General features: G+C 59.3%; 1 protein-coding gene across 1 annotated transcript; it reads right to left on the bottom strand.

Moving 5' to 3' along the window:
* Positions 1 to 484: 484 nt before the first annotated feature.
* On the bottom strand, positions 485 to 15017 carry LOC111161503 (potassium channel tetramerization domain containing 15). Its single transcript, XM_022525203.1, has 7 exons — positions 14892 to 15017; positions 13117 to 13214; positions 11462 to 11554; positions 10649 to 10824; positions 6005 to 6149; positions 3243 to 3548; positions 485 to 1988 (listed from the first exon to the last, which is right to left on the bottom strand). Exons 3-7 carry the CDS (start codon positions 11525 to 11527, stop codon positions 1830 to 1832), a joined length of 852 nt encoding a protein of 283 aa, XP_022380911.1. The 5' UTR covers positions 11528 to 11554; positions 13117 to 13214; positions 14892 to 15017; the 3' UTR covers positions 485 to 1829.
* Positions 15018 to 19220: the final 4203 nt, after the last annotated feature.

Below are 19220 nucleotides of genomic sequence, written 5' to 3'. Positions count from 1 at the left end.
CTCATTAAAACAGGAGGCCTACCCCTGGAAAGACTCATGCTGAGGCCTTGTTCCCGCCCCAGCAGCCTGCGGTTCTCATGCTGGGGGCTGCGAGGACCCCTGGGCCGGCCTGAGCCACGGATGACCACCTACTGCTTTGCGGGGCGCTAAGAGGACGCCGACCTCAACCCAGAGCCAGGGAGGGAAAAATCTCAAACATTTAAGACTGGGTTCAAAAGCCCCCCGGACATTTTCTGTCTTCCTTGCCCCACCCCCCACCCCTTTGCATCTGGTTCGGGGCTGTGAATCAGAATTCCGAATCTGTGCTGCCCAGAGGGGACAGGCACAGCAGAGAGGAAACACCCAAATGCAATAAATAACGGTGGCTCAGGACCCTGCCCACCCCCCACCCAGCTAGGGCTACACTGGAGTGGGGGGCTCCGCAGGTTCTTCCCGTTGGTGCGGGGTTGGGGGGGGAGGAGACAACGCCTGCGTGCGAGTCATTCACTTTAGAGCATCATTTATGGCATGAACTGGGAACGTAATGTGTTTACACACACACACACACAATTGTACATCGGCATCTTTACAATATTAAAGGAGTCATATACAAGTCTACAGGCATCGTACACGGCAGGGGGCCGGCTGGGGGCTCCTCCAAGACTTCCCCACCCAGGTGGAGCCAACACGTGAGGAAGGGGTACCAGGCCAGGGGGTGGGGGGTATCCATCTTTGCACCTGTTGTCTGGGAGGGAATGGGTCTAGGAGGACCCCTCGGGGCCGGTCCTTGTTGGAATCTGGAACCCAGAGCCCCAGGTATGCCTTGTGTCCCAGTCTCATCAACAGGCTAGTGTAACAGCCTGCTTCCAATTCAGTGTGCATATTAGTGTGGGAAAATCGGAGCTGGGGACGGCTCTTCCTGAGCTGGGGACCCAGAGGATGCTGCTGACATACGGGCCCCTTTACCATGGGGCCCATTCCTGAGGTAAGGATGCAGTGTGGCCCTGTGGCTGGTCTGGATGGAGAGAGACTTCTGCAGAAGCCCAGGTGGAAGGACAGACAGGACTGGAAGCCCTCGGGGCATTAGTAGGTCAGGTGATTCACCAAGTGTGGCCTGCACCCAGGGTGGCAGCAAAGGGGGAGGGGCTCAGATGGTTCTGGAGCCTTCCACCCGCTCCGACCCCCATACAGCCCTCCTCCCAGCAGCCCTGCCCACTGGGGACCCTGCCTCAGTTCCGAAGGCATTGCCGTTCTTGCGTCTGTCTGAGGAGCAGGGACCAGAAGTCTCTAAGCCCCGCTCTGCAGGCACCCGGGCCCCAGCGCCCAGGAGCTCCTCTGCCGCGGGGGTCGGGGGCGCTGCCCGTCCAGCTATGAACTGAGCACCAGATGAAGAAGCGTTGGTCCTTGTCAGCCTCTCTGGCTTGTGCAGTTAGTTCCTTCCATCTTAAATACTGTAAAAAAATAAGCCATCTTTGACGCAAGGAGACCCAAAGGAGTTGCCACGCGTGGAGAAGGATGAGCTGCTCCTCTGGTGTGGGCCCGGAAGCCTCTGCTGACCCCACCTCGAGGAAGGCCGCACGGGGCTGGAGAACCAGAGCACCCGGAGCACTGTTCCCACGGCAGCATCTCTGGGTCCCATCAACCATCCTCCAGTGGGCGAGCCTCCGGCAGCCCACGTTCTGTGGCCATGATACCTGGGGCTCCCGGGGCTGGTTCTGGACCCTCCAGCCCCGCCCTCAGTCTCATGCCCCGCAGCTGAGCAGGCAGAGGCAGCGCTCCCCAGCATTGTTTCCAGGTCCCTGGGGGTGTCCCCAGGGCCAGACGGCCTCAGGCGGGCACCGAGGCAGGGCCTAGTCCAGGGGCTCCTGCTTTATCCGGACTGCGGTGGGGGTGGGCTGCGGCCGCCGCTCCTCCCGGCAGAGCACGTACTCGCTGAATTGGGAGGAGTCCACGCCACCCCCGCAGGACGCAGCCACACTGAAACCCCTCTGGAACAGCCTCTCCAGCACCTGCCGGGGAAGAAAGAAGGGTCAGCAGGGCCCCGCCGCAAGAGAGCTGGCCTGGCTCGGCCTTGCCGGCAGGTGGGCATCAGCCAGGGCGAGCGAGCCCTCCTGCTGCGATCTCGGATCTCGGGTCGGGGACCGCCCTGCTTCTAGAACCACTCGCTGAGCAACCACAGGAGGGACGGGAGCAGCCAGACCCAGGGTCCCCCTGCGTGACCAAACCTGGGAAAAGCTACCCCAACCTGCCCCTCTTAGGGGGTCCACAGCCTCCATCCAGAGGCAGAAAGAGACTTGGGGCCCCTTCTCTCTTGTCCAGAACCTAACCCTCTACGGACATGTGGTTCCTCCCCCGCACCCCCACCTCACTGAGGCCTGACTCAATAACAGAGACACACCACCCCCCCCCCCCCCGGGGCCTCTGGGCAGCCACCTGCTTCCCTGAGCTGTGAGTCCCAGATGGTTTGGGGCCCCGGGGTCTCATCCGCTCAAGGGAACTCAGGGTGGGGAGGGGGAGGAGCACTCTTGGGGTCTGAGTCTCTATAGGCCTCCGTGTCCACGTGGGTTTGTGCCTCTGTGAGGAGTGGGGGTTGGGGGTGTCTTGTCACTGTGTCTGACACCTGTGTCCCACAAGTAGCAAGTTCTGACAGCCTGTGGAATGTGTGTGTGGGGGGGGGGGGGGCTGGCCCCCCCCCCCCACAGTGTCCACTCTGCCCTAAGCCTAAATTAAGAGCATGCTCTTGGGTCTGGAAGAGCCGGTGTGGAATAGGCCCCATCCATCTGGGGTTCCTCAACCCTGAGACCCATCTGAGGAAAGCCAGCTCTGCTGGCCTTCAGCTGGTTGTGTGGGGGGGAGGGGCTGTGGGTCCGCATTTCCAGGCCACTTCGCTCAGCCTCTGACCTGCTCCCCACCACGGCCCGGGTTTAATCTGAATCGAAAGGCAGACTCTGGGTGTCAAGTGAAGCACACTTCGTTGAAAATACTCTGGGCCATTTTTATAGAACATCCTTTTGGAAAAAAAGAAAAAAAAGCCCAGATCAATTTTTTTAAGTCCATCCCCCAGGCGCCATCATTTAATTATGAGCGGGACATAAATTATGCATCGACACATTGTTGCCTTTTCTGTAAGATGGCACGGAGGGCTTCACCGTTTTAGAGACGGCGCCTCCCTCCACCTATCCTCATCGCCCGCCTGCCAGAGGGCCAAGGGGGTGAAGGAGGGGGAAGGCGGGCGGAGCGGGCTGAGCGGGCGGAGCCCTCACCTGCACGGAGTTGAGCCGGCAGTAGCCGTTGAGCGGGAAGCGGATGACGTGCGTGGGGTCCTGGTTCCAGCCAGCGTTGACAGAGTTGCACATGACGTCCCCTGTCTCAGGGAAGACCTCCTCGATGAGGGCCTTCTCGCCGCTGAGCGCGATGCGCTCCCCCAAGTCCGGCGTGACCCGCACCACCAGGCAGTCACAGGCGCGGCTGCGGCGCCGCTGCTCCTGCTCCTGCTGCCAGCGCTCCAGCTCCCGCACCATGGGCTGCAGCTGGTAATACCGGGCCTCCTCGTACAGCAGGCTGAAGTCCTGTGGGCGCGCGCAGATCCAGAGGGCAGCGGGTAGGGGCTGCTCTTTCCGGCTCCAGCCCCGCCCCTCACGTGCCCTGCCCCATATGCACTTCCGTGGAGCTGCTACCCCTCGGCTCAGTGCGCACTGGGATGGTTGTGCCCATTGTACGGATGGGGAGAATGAGGCTCAGGTGAACGCGGACAAGCCTCAGGAGTCTAGCCTTAACCCAAAAGACAGCAGCTGGTGTGGGCCTTTGCGGGGTAACACTCCTCCATCTGGCCTCAAGTCCCTGGAGCAGAGAGCCGCCTCTGCAAAGACCAGGGGGGCTGGACTAGTGGAGCCTGAAGCCATGCCTATGCCTGGGGACCTGCTGCCTTCTTAGAATCCCAGAGAGGAGAGGCTGGGCCTGGCACAGCACAGCAGCAGACTCACCTGCGGGGGGTGGGGGGCGCGGAGGAGAAAGGGGGGTGGTCACAGCCACCAGGGAGCTGTGGGAAGCTCCCCCCAGGGAGGCAAAGCAGAGCTGCCTGGGGCGGATTTCTGGCACACTATCTACCAGCCCTGAGACCTCTGATCTCAGTTACTGACCTTCTCAGAGCCTCAGTTTCCTTGTCTATAAAGTGGACATAAACACCCAGCTCAGAGAAGGAGGTGAGGTCTGAGGGAAGACGAAATCTGCCGAGCGCCGGGCCCATCCTGCCCTAACAGGCAGGCTGAGGAGGCGTCTGGGAGCAGGAAGGCCCCCTCCACGCAGCTCACTCCCAGGCTGGCAGGCTCACACCACCTGCCCCTCAAACACAGGCACACCCATGTTTGCCCTGGCCCTGAGCAGCTTAGGACCCAGGACTTGGGCCACTCACCGGGGCTGAGCTAAAGGCTGATGGGTGAGCCTGAGGACCCTGGGGGAGAGGCAAGGAGGCCCAACCCCCAGAGCAGAGCCACCCCACAGGCCCTCAGTCCCTTCCCTCTGCTGGCCCCAGCCTCTGCAGCTACTTGGAGAGAAGGCCAAGTATTAGCCCGCGACCCAGGCCTGTCTTGTCTGCCAGGGACCCGCCCTTTCCCTCTGCTGAGGTTCCTCAGGTGTCTGCTCTCATCCACTCCCGAAGTTTTTAAATTATACCTGTGCACATTTTACCTCACAGCCCAGAACCTCTCCACCCGATGCCCCACCATCACTTCATGCAACTCTCTCCAGCTTGTCCCACCCCGGGGCCACCACGCATCCCCTCGGGACCCAAGCCAAAGGCCAGGAGGCAGCCTCGAGAGTCCCCTCACCCCCGACCGATCCATGCCACGGCCTTCTGTGGCCAATTCCTAAAACAGAAATCTAATCTGCTGCTTTGTTCTATCTTCGCTGCCTCCCACCTGGACCAAGGCCTTCAGGAAACCTCCCTCGGCCTCCTGCTCCCATGCCTCAACCTCACAGCATCCTTCCCCACACAGCAGCCAGGGCTGTCCTTCTCACTTGCAAACCTGATGGTCATTCCCTGCTCACAACCCTTCCATTGCATCCCGGGTAAAATGCCAAATGCCAGAGCTGGTCACCAAGGTCCTGCCTCAAAGGGCAGCCTCCTTTCCCTGCCCCTGTTCATACAGAGCCCCAGGCCAACACCTTCTCTCTGGTTCTGGAAGGTATCAAGCTTTTTGCCACCCTGCTCCCTCATCAAGGCCCTCACACTTGTTTGGCCCCATTCCTCCTTCACCCAGAAAAGCATCCTTCCCTCCAAACCCCCTGGGGCCGGGTTCTCCATGGTTCTCCTTCACTACACTCTCTACTTCTGTGGAACATTTGCCCCCCCAAGGGAATTCATGCATTTTTGTTGTTGTTCAACACCTGTCTTCCCACTAGGTTGTAAGTGCTATGGGGACAGGACCCAGGTCTGCCCCTATTTCCCGGTATCTCTGGCCTGACTTTGGTGGTTGGCACCCAGTATCAGTTGGATGGAGGACAAAACAGCCCCAGGGCCACTGAGCCTCTGGGTGCAGGAAGAAAGGAAGGACATCTGCTGGCTGGAGCCAGGCCTGAGCTCCTTTCCTCTGGGATCCCCAACACTGTGGAGCGGCCCATCGTGGAGACAGGCCTCTCGGAACCAGGTCCGCTGCCCTAGACAGGCTCACCCTGGGACCTGGAGGTAACCCGTTGTTTAAAAGGTCTTTGGTTTGGATCAGGGTTTCCCCTGCTCGCTGCCAACGAGGAACAGTCGTGGGAAGCTCCAACTTGGGCCCACGACCGTCCTTCAAGGCGACAAACAAGACGGGGTAAGTGCTGCTGCTTAATCATTGTTACACCCTGATAAATAAGCTAAAAATGTGAGAAAACAAAATTAGTTTAGAAAAACTAATGTAGCCCTCGGCTTCATCAGTTAACTTTTTATCGTTGCCATGACGACCACGGGCCCATTCATGAAGTCCCAGCATCCCCTGTGTAATGGCCCCATAGAGGCAGCACCAGGAGCAGGCGGTGGCAGACTCACCTTGAAGTCATCCGGGAGCAGCAGTTTGGACGTCCGTAAGAAGCTCAGGACGTAGCGGAAAATCTCCCCATCCCTGTCGATGAAATAGTGTTGCTTCAGACTGTCCAGGACGATGGGCTCGGTGCCATTGAAGAGGCGGCTTATTCTAGGAGAGAGGGAGAGTGGGGCATCTGAGGCCAGGGTCAGGTCACCGGGCCAGGCCACCTGCAGGGGTGAGGGGGCCGCCATGTGGAACTCCGGGGCCATGCCAGGCACGACAGACATCCACTGGGGCCACAGATGGACAGGACCCCAGCACATGTTCCGTACCCGGCCCACCCCTACAAGCCCCAGCCAGAGACAGACACACCTGGCCACTCGCACCTGCCCACTGACACGTTCCAGGCCTGGAAAACTAGCGTGAGACCCAGACACAGCAGTCTCTTTGCCCCATGTGCACGGACCCTTGCCAGGCAGACCCAGCCAGAAAACTCATACTGGCCATCAGATACCCCGGCCCATGGCCCCACGCCCAGTGAGCACACGGAGGCTGGGCAAGGCGGTCTGGGGTCCCGCATACCCATTGCACCCGACTCATGTGAATGAGCCTCGGATGGAACGCACTTGGGCATGGGGCCTGGGATCACATGGTCCCCTCCCTTGCAACACACGAGTCCCAGGCAGCCCCAGACACACCCAGGTGGAGGACACACCAGCCCAACACCCACCACCCTGAGACACCGGTCTGTACGCTTGGCGGACTCACAGACAAACCACGCACACACACTCACTCAGGGGGGCCCTAGGGGAGGAAGAGAGGCAGGAGTAGATGGGGGGGACAGCATGCGTGCCACAGCATACGCTCACCAGAGTGCCTGCCCACAAGATGCAGTGTAAACACATACACACACACCACGATCTATACACACACATGCACTCAGTATGTACCCACACACCTGTGTGCACAGGTGCGGAAACAGGCACGCACCCTGGCAGAAGAGACAGGTCCCATGCCAGCAGCCTGTCCTCTGGAGGGCAGGGGTTCTGATGGAAACCCAGGACCTGCGGGAAGCTCAAGGGAGACCCTGCTGGCCCCTGTCTGCTCCACAGAGGAGGGGTGGGGCCTCTCTAATGCCCAGGGCAGCTGGGCCCATCTGACCCAGGCCTGGCTGTGGAGAGTTAGGAGCCCCTCCTTGGGGCGTGGGGTTGGCAGGGTCCCCTCAGGGGTGGCCGCTCCAAATACCCTTCAACAGGTATGGCCACCCACCGGCAAAACCCTGTCGCGGTGACAGCATGGCGTGCACAGCCCCGGAGCGTGCATAGCCCGGGATGCACAGCCAGTACCAGAGCCTCCTGACTCACGGCCTGCCCTGGCGAGGACCCTTCCAGGGAGGCCGGCCTCTCCACCAACAGCCTGGTCCTCTGTGCGCTCCAAGGGCTCCTAAGGCCCTACCCCGCCCTATTGTGCACCCAGGCATATGGGCTGGGCAGAAGCTGAGGTGTGAGAATTCCCAAAGCTGGGCTATCCCAAAGCCCGTCCACATTTGAGGGCTGGCCCCCGTGTGCAATGGCCACGCACTCACCTAGTCTCCCTCTGGGAACATGGCCAAGCCCCAGTCCCAGTGGGGGGCATGTAGAGGGCAAGGCTGCCTCACGGATAGATGTGAGCAGCTCAGAGCCTTGGATGAGGTATAGAGAAGCCCAGGCCTGTGCAACCAGAGCTGCGGTCACCCAGACCCTGCTGGAAAGCGTCGTGGGCCCCAAGGCCTGTTCCAGCTGCCGAAGCCCCCAGGACCTGGCCTCAGCAGAGCATGGGCACGGAGATGTCAGAATGGGGACCATCCAGTGCCCCAGTCCCACGGGCAGTCATTGCCAGACAGGAGAGGACCCACATGTGGCACTATCAGGAAGAAGCTCGAACCACAGCCATAAGCAAGTCAGCTAGTCCAAAACCTCAGCCTTCCTGTGGAACCTCCGTCACTTTTCCTCACTGAGTTCGAACACTCTGTGCAGCAAGCGCTGTTCTAGGCCTACCTAAGCCGCAGATCTCTCGGGAGACCCTGGCCACCCCACATTCCAGGTCTGGCTGGGCTCTAGATTAACTTATTGGTCCAAGACTAGAAGGTTCTCAGTCTGCCTCACTTTAAGACTGGTTCTAGATCTTACTGTCAGCGTCTCTTCAAAGGACAAAGGCCTTTCAGGCCCTCGGGGTCTGAGGCTACCAAGGATGTGAGTAGGTTGATGGCAGGTTAGGACAATTGCCACAAAAGAAGCCCCCTCCCCCAGCCCCACCCCCCCCAAACCACTGTCAGGGTCTTAAGAGCCAGCTCCTTCTCTGGGTCACTCTGTGAGGAGGCTGCAGGGTTTGGGGCTGCCAACATCAGAGGTCCTTCATGGAATAATCTGGCCAGTTCTGACCCCACCTGACAGAAGTCTTTTTTTTTTTTTTTTTTTAAAGCTTTGGCTCCAATTCCCTGCATGTTTCAGTGGAAGGTTTTAAGTGGAAGTTCTGGAGCTCCTGGCTTAATTGGCTGCTTCCCAGAGCCAGCATGGACCCAGCTTGGGACTGTGAAGGTAGCAGCCCTGGGCAGCCGTGCTTTGCTTTTTCTGGCTGCGGGATAATGGTAACGCCGGGCCGGCCAGTGGCCGCGCCTAATCCCTGCTCAGGGAGCCCCCCTGAGGAGCCCAGCCATGGCTGTGGGGCACCAGGCCCCCAGTCTCACGGCACCGCGAGGGTGGGACTTGCCTGACATCCAGAAGCTCCCTGGGGTGACCTTAGCTCTCTCACTGCTCCCTCTCTTGCAGACTCACACATCAATGCCACTGGGTGAGGGGCTGATCTTGGTTTCCAGATTGGGTGAAAAAAACCCTTTTTCATTTTAATGATTCACTTAAAGAAGGACAAGGGGTTCTTGCCAGCACAGCTGTCCAACTCGCTTCCCAGGCCTGGCCCGACCCGTGGTGGCCTGACCCACCGTCCCCTGACTGTCCTACGGGTCACGCTACTCCTTGGCCTCTAGGCCAAAGCTTCAGGCCCAGGGAGCAGCTCTTCCCTGAGCCAGAAGCCATCCAGGCAAGAATGACAGATGCATCTCTGAGCCCCAGCCCCGGGGAAAGAATGCAGATCGCCACCCCCTCTGGGCACGTCCTGCAGGCTGAGGGTCCCACACGCCAGATCATGGGATCACAGGGGGCCTCGGCCCCCCTCAGTGAGAGGGCCTGCCCCCTCTGCAGAGCAGGATGCTGGGCAAGGAGGAGCTCCGCTGTGGGTATGGGGAGGGGGAGGGGGAGGGCTGCCCCCTACCCCTGCTGATCCCAGGCAGCAGCCTGAAGACAAGAACAAGGCGGCCATTCCCCACAGGCCTGAGCTGTGATTACTCTAGAAAGGCAAGTGTCTGATTTCAAGAAACACTCTTCAGAGAGGTTGTGGGCAAGGGTTTTATGAATTTCACTCACAAACGTCGTCAACCGATTAAGGGATGATCTATCTCGAACAACTCGGGAATGCCGCAGAAGGCAAAATTGAAATTAAATAAGCAGAATCCATCTCCCATCCTCGACAGAGCTCCGCAAGAGAGCGCGCTGGCCGGCACTGCCAGTGTGGCCTCGTGGCCACTGCCCCTGCCAGGCCCCAAGTTCACAGGCGCCCCAGGCCTGGCCGCTATTGGGCCGAGAGAATGAGCCCAACCACCACCTGTACCCTGGACTCCCCAGATTCCCAACTGGACGCTATCTCCACCTCCAGCTCAGGCACCTCGAGGGAGCCTTCCTGCCCCCATGGAGAGTTCCAGCCCCGCCTGCTCCAGAGGCCAGGTGTCCAGGTCTCTGCGCTGAGCCACAGCACTAGCGACAAGGCAGACCGATGAGAAACCTTCCCAGAAATGATCCCTCAGTGTCTGGGGGATTAATTAACTCCTCTTGATTTTTTGTTTTTTTTTTTTTTAATGTATAAAACAAGGGCGATACCCTACAGCCTCAGCCCTCCCATTGCTCTGCCCTCCATGGCGGCGGCCTCCCTGTGCCAGGAGCAAGCCGGCACGGGCTCTGTGAACAGCACACTGCATCACCCCCAGGAGATGCACAGAGACCCATCCCAGCTCCGGTCAGCCCTGCTGCCAAGCCGACAGGAAACCAGGGCTGCCCCTGGGAGGGTCATGCCCCAGCAGCAGGAGCTAGGGAGCCTGCAGCACCTAGCGCCTCCCACCAGTGGGCCCAGGAGCCAGGAGCTCCAGGGAGCTGAGCGGAGCGCACAAGGGGCCCTGTTGGGAGGCTCTAGGTCAGAGATCCTTGGTGTACTGATGGGGGTATGAGGCTCCTGCTGGCCCACAGCCCTGGAGGCGCCTGAACATCCTGGAGCTCCTAGCTGCTCCCCACCCCTCCGCCTGGCCCAAGGGAGCCAGCTGCTACCTCTCAGGGTCTCACAGGAGCTTCTGCCGGTGGGTCAGGAGCTCTACCTGGCATTTTCGATGCCACACACACAGGGTCCCAAGTCCCTGTTATAAAGCATCTTTCGAGAGGCAGCCTAGGCCTCCCAAACGCTAGCGCCCTGGGTCTGGGAGAGCAGGTGGGCCCTGGGGAGCCCACCTGTTGGCCGGTGGAGGGGACGGACTTCACTGGCAGCAGGCGGCCGATACTGCCAGGAGCCACGGCGCGCTTGGTGCTTACCTGGAGTCGGGGTACTTGGTGAGCGTGGCCAGGCTGCTGGTGTACATGTGGCCGCCCACGTCGATGTGCACAGGCGCGTTGGACTTGGTGAGCTGGGCGGGCAGCGGGATGCCCTGGGCGGCCAGGGGAGACACGGGCGACCGGGTAAGAGATAACCGGGACATGCTTCCTCCCTCCTGGAGATGGGGACAAGGCGAGAACAAGAGTGTCTCCACCACAGAGCCGTGCACTCCCTTTTCTGCCAATGTGATCACAGATCTAATCAGATCACTTCTGCCTGTGCCTGATCACATATTCAGCTGACAAATTACGGCCACCACTGTAATTAAGTGTATTTGCATCATTTTCTTCAAAGTACCAGAGGGGAAAAAAGGAAAGATGCTTATTAGCAATAAGAAATCAAGAAAAAAAATTTTTCAAGGTGTCAGCCTCCAGGGGCATAAAACAAACTGCAAAATTCTAATTAAAGGTCGCGGGCTTATGTGTTAGATGTGAAATACCCCCTGACAAACGAATCACCAATTTGTGAATTGGGATTCAGGGGTTTTTGCAAGTTTGTCTCAGTAACGAGACACCTCTAAATTAGTGACTTCCTCAGCACCTAAGGCGTTGGATTTTTATACAAGTAGTAAATTTCACATCAAATTAAGAGCATTTTGGTTTCAAAAAATACATAATCATACAGCCAGTCAACAGCCATCTCTGGAAGGTGGCGGCCGAGAGGACGGGTGGCCGGTGAGCAGGTAGACGCTGGGGAAAATGGTAGGGAGGGGGCTACCGGCCGCTGCCCCAGCCCACCCTGCTGGCTCTCACCGCAGTGCCGGCGCTGCCGTGGGCGTGAAGCGAGGACCCGCTCGGCCGCTCCTTGCGGTGAGGCATCTAGGCTTCCATCATTGCCCAGAGTATCTGTGGGGAGCACCGACAAGACCAGGGCTTTTACTCCTCAGTAGTCGTGGCTGCCCGGGTTCCTTTCTGCCTGTGCTTCCCGGGGAGCCCCACACCACACAGCCCTCTCCAGATTCCACCAGCCACTACCCTGTCCCCACGCTCCAAAGCCAGAGTAGCTTACACACACACACACACACATGCACGCACGCACATGCACGTGTGCACACACTCACACATACACACACTCACACACGTGTTTTCTGGGCAGCTCCACGTCTGCTAATTCAGTTAATGACAGCGCTGAAGCATATGCTCACCATTATTGCCCCACAATGTCTCAGAACAAATCTGATTTTCCTGGTATTTTGGTTCAGAGCCACGTTACCAAGCGTGTCTCCTCTTGCATCAGCAGAGAGCCCCGTGGACCACAGCTCAGGGAGGATCCCCCACCCTCCAGGAGCTGGGGAGCCCGGGACCTCTCTGAACACCGTCTCCACCGTGGTTAAGATGCAGTTTGTGAATGGCCAAACCCAGGGCAGCCTCCCTTGGCAGAAGCCAGGGGGAGAGCGAAAGTCATGGAGGAAGCCACCTCTTCCCTAGGGCGCCTGAGAGAGGAAACTTGCCTTTGTTTGCCTAGCCCACACCTCTGCAGTTGCTTCCCAGACCCACAGAACAGTCTTGTCTGTGCCTAATGTATTCCAGACCCCCTCGGGATCACACACACACCCCCCAAGGCATTAGAGAGCTGGCCAGAAGGAAACAGACAGCAGCTCAGCAAATGGACCCTGTCTCCTGCTCCTCCCCAGTCACTTAGCGATCTTCCTCTATGCCACGACCACCTGAAATAAGACTGTCCCTCAGTCACTAGAAGCCATCCTCGGACACTGTAGGAGGGGTACAAGTCTACGCAGTTCCTTGCATGGACTTGAGGCTGTCTCCTGGGGGGGCACAGTGAACACCCACACCCACCCACTGAGCTCACACACGCTGGTGCCCCACAATCCTAACCTTGACTTGTGTCTTGAAATCCAACCTCCAATTTTAAAACCTGGACCAAGGTCCAATGAGCATCATCAATCCTGTCAATTGAAGTAAGGTTCCTCTCCCAGGATTTGTTCTGCCCTGGGTGTCCTGGCAGGTTCCCTGACACGAAACTGGGGTGGGGGTGGGGGTTGGTATTAGACATCGAGGTCTAATTTAGACTCTCACTGGGGGCTACTCAGGGTCTGCTGTTGTGGCATTCCTGACTTCTGGCCAGCTCTAAAAAGAAAAGCAGGTCGCTTATCTCAAGGAAGTTCTGAGAGACCAAAACAGACCTCAGGATGGGTTATCCGGCCCTGGGAGGCTCTGCTGGGGGAGGAGTCAGAAGGAAAGCCACACTGGGGATAAACTGCTGGAAGGAATTCGATGGAAATTCTATCAAAGCGGACTGCGCAATGTTTTCCCAACTACCAGGAACATGACTCAAAGTGACATTTAACACCAACTACCCCTTACAGAAGCTCTTCAGTCCTGTTCTCACCCAAGCCTCTTCTCCATCACAAGCACAACCTGATGTTGACGGCAAACCAGAAACTCACCATTGGAAGCCCCAGGCTTTACGCCTCGACCAGAACCTCTCGTGCTGCCTCGGGCAAACGCATCTGTGCTGGACAACGACCTTTCCCCGACACCACTGCTGCGGTCAGAAGCACAAAAGTGGGTGCAGTAAGAGACACAAGTTCAGTCCCTCAACACCACCAGCAAAACCACGACCCCACGACCCAGCCCCAGCGCGCCGGGGGCCCTTCAGAGGCTCGCCCAGACCGCCTGTTGCAGGGGCCTCCGCGGTGTGGTGTGTGTTCCGGGGCCTGCAGGATGCCAAACTGGCTAGGTATTGACCCGCTTCTGGGAGCTGCGGTGGGAGCCCCGGGTCCCGCGCCCGCCCGCCGCCGCCGCTGCCGCCGCCGAGCCCCGCCCGCCCGAGCAGAGGGAAGCGAGCAGAATGCCACGCTCATTTACACACAAAATGATTTTGTGTCCCATTGTGCTCGCAGTTGTTCAGCTCTCTGGGGGTGATTAAACTGGCTGAGCTGCGGCAGCTTGAGACGATTTCACTAAATCGCTTCTTCGTGAAGTCGCTTCTTTGCTAAGCTGTTATTTTAACCATAAAAGGTAAACAGAAGGCGCCTCGCGAGCTCCCTTCAGCTCTGAGCCCTGGGCGCCAGCCGCGGGCAAGAGTGCCAGGGGCCTACAGAATTGTCGGGGGTGGGGGTGGGGGTGACCGGAGGGGGGCGGGCGTGCCACCTGGTGCGCGCCAGCCCCGCCGCTGAGCCCGCCGGCCGGAGTTAACTTCGGGGCGTCCAGAGCCGGCTGGGCCAAGGCCGCCGGCGCCGCGGGGCGGGGGTGGCCACGGAACCCAAAGTGCCGGGTAGGGCGGGGAGGGGCTGTGCGGCGGGGGCGGGGCGGAGGACAAAGTTAAATCAAGAGGCAGACACTTAGAGACCACAGATGGGAAGCTCGCCTAATTAAGGACGTAAAAGCGCTTTTGTTCTCAAAGTTTATTGTTGCCGGGATTTAAAAAAAATTAATTGAAACTAATGCTGTTATTCACTCGTGCAGTTAAATTCCTTCATGCACATTTGAGACATGGAGTGAAAACTTGAAGCTTATCTTTCTGCACTCGAGGTGGGGGACGCGGGAGGACGGGAAGGCGTTTCGGCTACGGGAGAGGGGCGTTTGCGAGTGTGTGCCCCGTGCACGCGTCCAGGTCAGGGAGTACCCGCGGGCAGGCAGAGCCGAAGGCGGCCACCGCGTCTCCGTGCGGCCCGCGCTCGGCCTCCGACCCCCGCGCACCTGGGACCACCACCAGCTCGCCTGCCCCTCCCGCCCCGTCTCGCACTCGCGGGGTGGGTGTTAGAGGACGCACATCTGTCCCGTTAGAGACTTTTTCTGATTTGGGCGCCAAGCGGGCCCTGTGCGCCCCGCAGCCCAAGCTGCATGAGCTCGTTTCTGACCCCGGAAACTCGCTGGCCCCGCAGGGCGCTCGGCCCTGAGCTGAGGCCGGAGGGCCAGGACCTGCAACATCCACCCCCCCCCCCGACCTCCCGCCCCGCGCGGCCGGAAGCTCGGCGCTCGCCCGCGTGGGGAGGGTCCACCCGGGGCCAGGGCCAGCCCACGTGGGCAATCCCCCCCTCCCGCGCCAGGCCTTTGTGCTGGGTGCCCCCCTGCCGCCAGCCCCCGTCGTCCCGCACCGGGACAAAGCAGCCGCTCCCACCCAGGTCCGAACCCCAGGCGAGCGACATTCTCCGTATCGCCGCCACTTTGGGGACAAGGGTGCGCGGCGCCGAGCGGTGGCCTCCCGCGCGGGGCTTACCTCGGAGCCGGAGCGGCGGATCCGGCTCGGGCGCAGCCCCCGCCCCCCGCAGCCGCCGGTCTCGGGCGCCGGGCACAGCCTCGCCGCCTATGCTCGCTGCGCGGGTCGCTCCGGTCTCGTCCTGGAGTTACTTTCTCTCTCGCCCCCAACCCTCCCCCCACCCACCCCTCCCGCCCCGGCCCCCGCTTCGCGCGGCCCCTCGCGGCGCGGCGCGCCGGGGCCTCCCCTCCCCGCCCTCCCCTCGCCTCCTCCCCTCCTCGCGGCCGCCGCCGCCGCCGCCACCTCCTCTTCGTGCCGCTCTCCGGCTGCCCTCCCGCCGCTCCCACCTCCTCTCCTCCCTCCTCTCTCTCCAGCGGCCTTCCCTGACTGCTGGCGAGAAAATCAGCCCCCCACCCCAGTCTGTAGCCTGCGCCCCGTCGCGGCCGAGCCCGGACGCAAAGGGCAGCGATCCGGCTCCAAATTACCCAGCGCGGCGAGCGCAAGCGGGAGCGCGCGGCGACTCCTGGCTCGGGGCTCGGCTGCGCCGCGGGGCAGAGGATTAGAGTCGCAATTAGCTCCGCGCGCCCGCGCCTGCCGCGCTCGGCGACAAAAATGCGCTGTTTCCCCTCCTTTCGCCGGGCGATCCCCACCCGCCTCTCCCGGAGCCCGCGCCTTCCCGCCGGGGCCTCCGCCAGGACCCTCCCGGGAGCGATGCGCCCGGGCCCCCGCGCCCTCCGCTGCCCAGCCCCCCGCCCCCCGCCGGCCGGCCACGCGGCGCCCGGGCCTCCTCCGGGCTCGGGAGGGGGCGGGGGAGAAGCTGATTTTAATCATTGTCATTTCATCTGATGTAATATTTCCCCAGGCGCTTTCAGCTGGGCATAAATTTTCGGCTCCCAAATAAGTAACACAGGGCACGTTTCTCACATTTCTTGACTCTTCGGTTACAAAGAGGAGAGCAGCCGCCGCCGCGGCGCCCGGGGGTAGGGGCGGGACTTGGGAAGAAACTGGGCTGCGAGTCGGCCGGGGCTGGAGCGGAGCCGGGGGCCAGGGCGCCCCTCCCCCTCCATGGCCTCCCTCCCCGGGTCTCGGCCCCGACTGCCCCTCTGCCGGGGAGCAACGCCGCCCGTGACGTCTGCGGACACGCGGTCGGCCACCGAGGGGGAGGGGCGCGCGGGGGGCACCCGGCCGGCACCCGCCCGCGGCCAGACGCGCCATTTCCTTTCCGCGCGCGGCGCGGTAGAGACGTCTGCGGCTAAGACTCCCCCGGGCGCGCCGAGGCCAGGGCCCCGGGCGTCCCTTCCAGGTCCCCGGGTCGGCTGCCCCTTCCTCCTCCTCTCCTACCTCCTTCTCCCGCCCCCTCCGCCCCGCTTCTTCTTTCTCCTCTTTCCCGTGCGCCCCGCCCGCTCCAACCCCTCCCCAACTCCATTTCCCGACTCCTAGGAAACGGAGCGCGGAGTCTCCAGTGCGCCTGGCCTGCACTGCGCCCCCATCCGGCTTCCGGGACGCCCGGGCCAGAGGCAGACCCGGGCTGGAGGGCGGGTGCGCTCCCGCCGGGAGCGGCGCGGGAGCCCCCACCCCGAGCTCCAGCCGGACCTAGACGCCCTCTAGCGGCTTCGATGACGCGGGGAGGGGGGCGCTCCGGGCGGGCCAGGGGCTGGGCGGGGATGGGGGGGGGGTAGGATTCCGTGGTGAGGGGCGCTGGTGGCAGAAGGACCAAGTCAGGGCCTGCTTGCCTTCATTAGGGCACCTCGCGCGTGGAAAGAGCGACTGGACAGCGCTTCTGTAACTTCTCCACGCGGGAATAAGCAGAAACTTTCCTCCTAAGAGAAGGCTTTATTTATTTATTTATTTTAGAGCTCGAACTACGGAAGGGGGAAATTTTCTCATTAAAGTTACATCCCTGCAGTTAGTTCAATTACTTGATATATGCAGAAGATGTTGTAAATTTATAGATTTAAATAGCTTACAAAGATGCCGCAGGCCCCATCAGTTAATTTCCTTAATTTATGGATTTTTAGCTGCTCCTAGAACAGAAAGGGGGCCTGGAAGTAGGTCAGGGATCTGTGCAGCAGCTCCAGCGCGGCCCACAGGCTGCCCACTCGGCTCCCCGACGCCCTGGCGCCTCCGGGCTTCTGGCTCCGAGCTCTGACCTGACAGCACGGCTCTCTCCGCTCTCTACACTGCGGCCAGGCCAGCCCAGGCCCGGGAGGTCTGCTCTGCTAGGTGACCGACTGCTCCAGTCACTCCGGGCGCTGTGAGGGGCTAGGAAAAAGCAAAGCCCCCATCCACACTCACCCCACGCAGCACAGAAAGGAATGCACCCAATTTAGAAGTGAAGCAAGTTTCCAAATACTTTGAGCTCCTGAGTCCTCCCTTAAATACAGGGCTGGGACCCCAAATGGAGCAGGGTGTGGATACCTACCCCAAAGTTCTTCAGGAACCGAGCCTACTCCATTTCCAGGCCTTTGAGTGTTTGAGGGAAAGGGGAGCAGGAGGAAAAATGCACCAGGCTCCTGTTTGAGGAGCAGACCCACTGGAAACCTACTTGTCATGGCCCTTGGGGCCCCTAGCATCCCTCACTCCTCCCCCCTCCCCTAGGTGCCAGCGAGGATGGCTTTGTTTTGTGTTCAACATGGATGAATATATACATATAAATTCATACTTAAAAGATTGGTATAAACCAAACTGTTTTAGGAAGCCACATGGTGATGTGATTAGTATTGGTATTCATGATTTAACATTTCTTTTCCCACTAGATGAAGTTTCTAAGATTTGCAAGGTACATGTCAAGGACGGGTGTATAAATGGATTTTTATTTATTCACAACGCCAAGACTAATTGCTTCTCTTTGCCTCAAGGCCATGAGATTGGTTTTAATATGACACTTCAAAAGTATTCATGGAACTACAGAGATACTAAGTGTCATTGTTTAAGAGACAAAATCTCACTGTGGTGCCGGTGACCCTGAAAATAGGATGTTCCACTTTATTTTAAATTCCTACATGTTTTTTTAAGGGTTTCACTTTATACCAACTATATTTAAAAGGCACAACTTAATCGAAACAAGAACTGACCATTTTGCAGGACCTTTATTTCCTTAATATTGCTGGGAACTTTGTTTTCGTATTCCTGAATCCTTTTATGAAAGAGCTGAACTTTATACGTGTCATTAAGAAGAGTAAGTTTGGGTCATAATTTATCCTCAAGTGTTTTAAAAGTTCCCGGTTAAATGTCAACCATCTTTTGCATTGAAAGACTTGGGCATGGTTGTGATAGGCATTTAATGATCTGTGCTTTTTTTTTTTTAATTGAAGATGTGTAATTAGGACTGAAAACATATTGAACATAAAACATATTGAAAATACATCTTGTTTCGTTGCTTTGGTCCGAGGAACAAAACTGGATGTGAGTCTAACCAGAAATGTAACTGGCTTTATCAGTAGATTGGACTAAAGCTTAAGCTATTATGGTTCATATCTTAAAAAACAGGCACAAACCTGTGTTTGCTCTGGGGCCCCTCTGCAGGTGCTCATGGTGTGGGTGTCGGGCCCTGCATCCAGGTGCTACAGACAAGACCTCAGTCTCCAGATGTTCCTGTCGTTGCCGTTTGCCACAATGGTTAGCAATGAGGACCTCAGTAAGGAAAGTAAAATGAGCTCGAAATGAGATCCCAGAGTTGGCTAGACTATCTCAGCCTGCTCAGGAAAGCTGACAGCAAATGAAAAGGCTGAGATACAGCAGCTGCCTGCTCCCCCCGACCCCACCTGGGGAGGAAGGTGACAGGGCTGTCACCTCCCTCAGCCCCTGGCCGCCTAGGCTGAAAGCCAGCCCCTCCTAGGTCTGTGCCCACGTGGAGGCTCGGAGATGGCCGGCCCCTGACCGGGATAGGATGGAGCCCGCCTGGCTCACAGATCAGTCTCACATCCACGTGGCCTCCACCCCAGAAATCCCTACAGGTTAGGACCTCAGAGACCCTGGACAGATGAAATGTATGACTGCCATCTGGGGACCCACTCCCTGGAGAGCAGTGGTCCAAACCTGTCCTAGGGTGGTGGTTGAGGGGGTGTGTGTGGCAGGGTGGGGGGGATTGCCCCCCTGCCTGTCCATGAAGCGAATAAAATGGGACCACCCAGCTCTCAGGGAACTCTGGCTAGTCCCCAGCACTATGCTCAGGGGCACTTACAGTTTCTGGTGGGACAGAGAGCAGGGATCACTTCCGGGTGCTACAGACCACCTCATCCTTCCTGCTTCCTGCAGTAGTCCTAGTGGTCTGCTCACCCCGGAACCAGCCTGCTTTCCCTCAAAGCTAGCATGGGGGCGGGGGGGGGGGGGGGGGGGGGGGGGGGGGGG

The sequence above is a fragment of the Enhydra lutris genome, unplaced genomic scaffold, assembly GCF_002288905.1.
Source record: "Enhydra lutris kenyoni isolate GAN:26980312 unplaced genomic scaffold, ASM228890v2 scaffoldscaffold85, whole genome shotgun sequence".
NCBI lineage: Eukaryota > Metazoa > Chordata > Mammalia > Carnivora > Mustelidae > Enhydra > Enhydra lutris.
Note: the sequence above shows the minus strand (reverse complement) of the source record. Positions and strands in the feature narration are given on the sequence as shown.

Bases quoted from the DNA above. Each gene is read 5' to 3' on its own strand.
- LOC111161503 (XM_022525203.1), bottom strand. From the start codon at position 11,527: ATGCCTCACCGCAAGGAGCGGCCGAGCGGGTCCTCGCTTCACGCCCAC. The intron at 10,825-11,461 runs GTGAGAGCCAGC...CCCCATCTCCAG, and splicing joins ACGGCAGCGCCGGCACTGCG to GAGGGAGGAAGCATGTCCCG. The intron at 6,150-10,648 runs GTAAGCACCAAG...CCTCTCTCCTAG, and splicing joins ACCAAGTACCCCGACTCCAG to AATAAGCCGCCTCTTCAATG.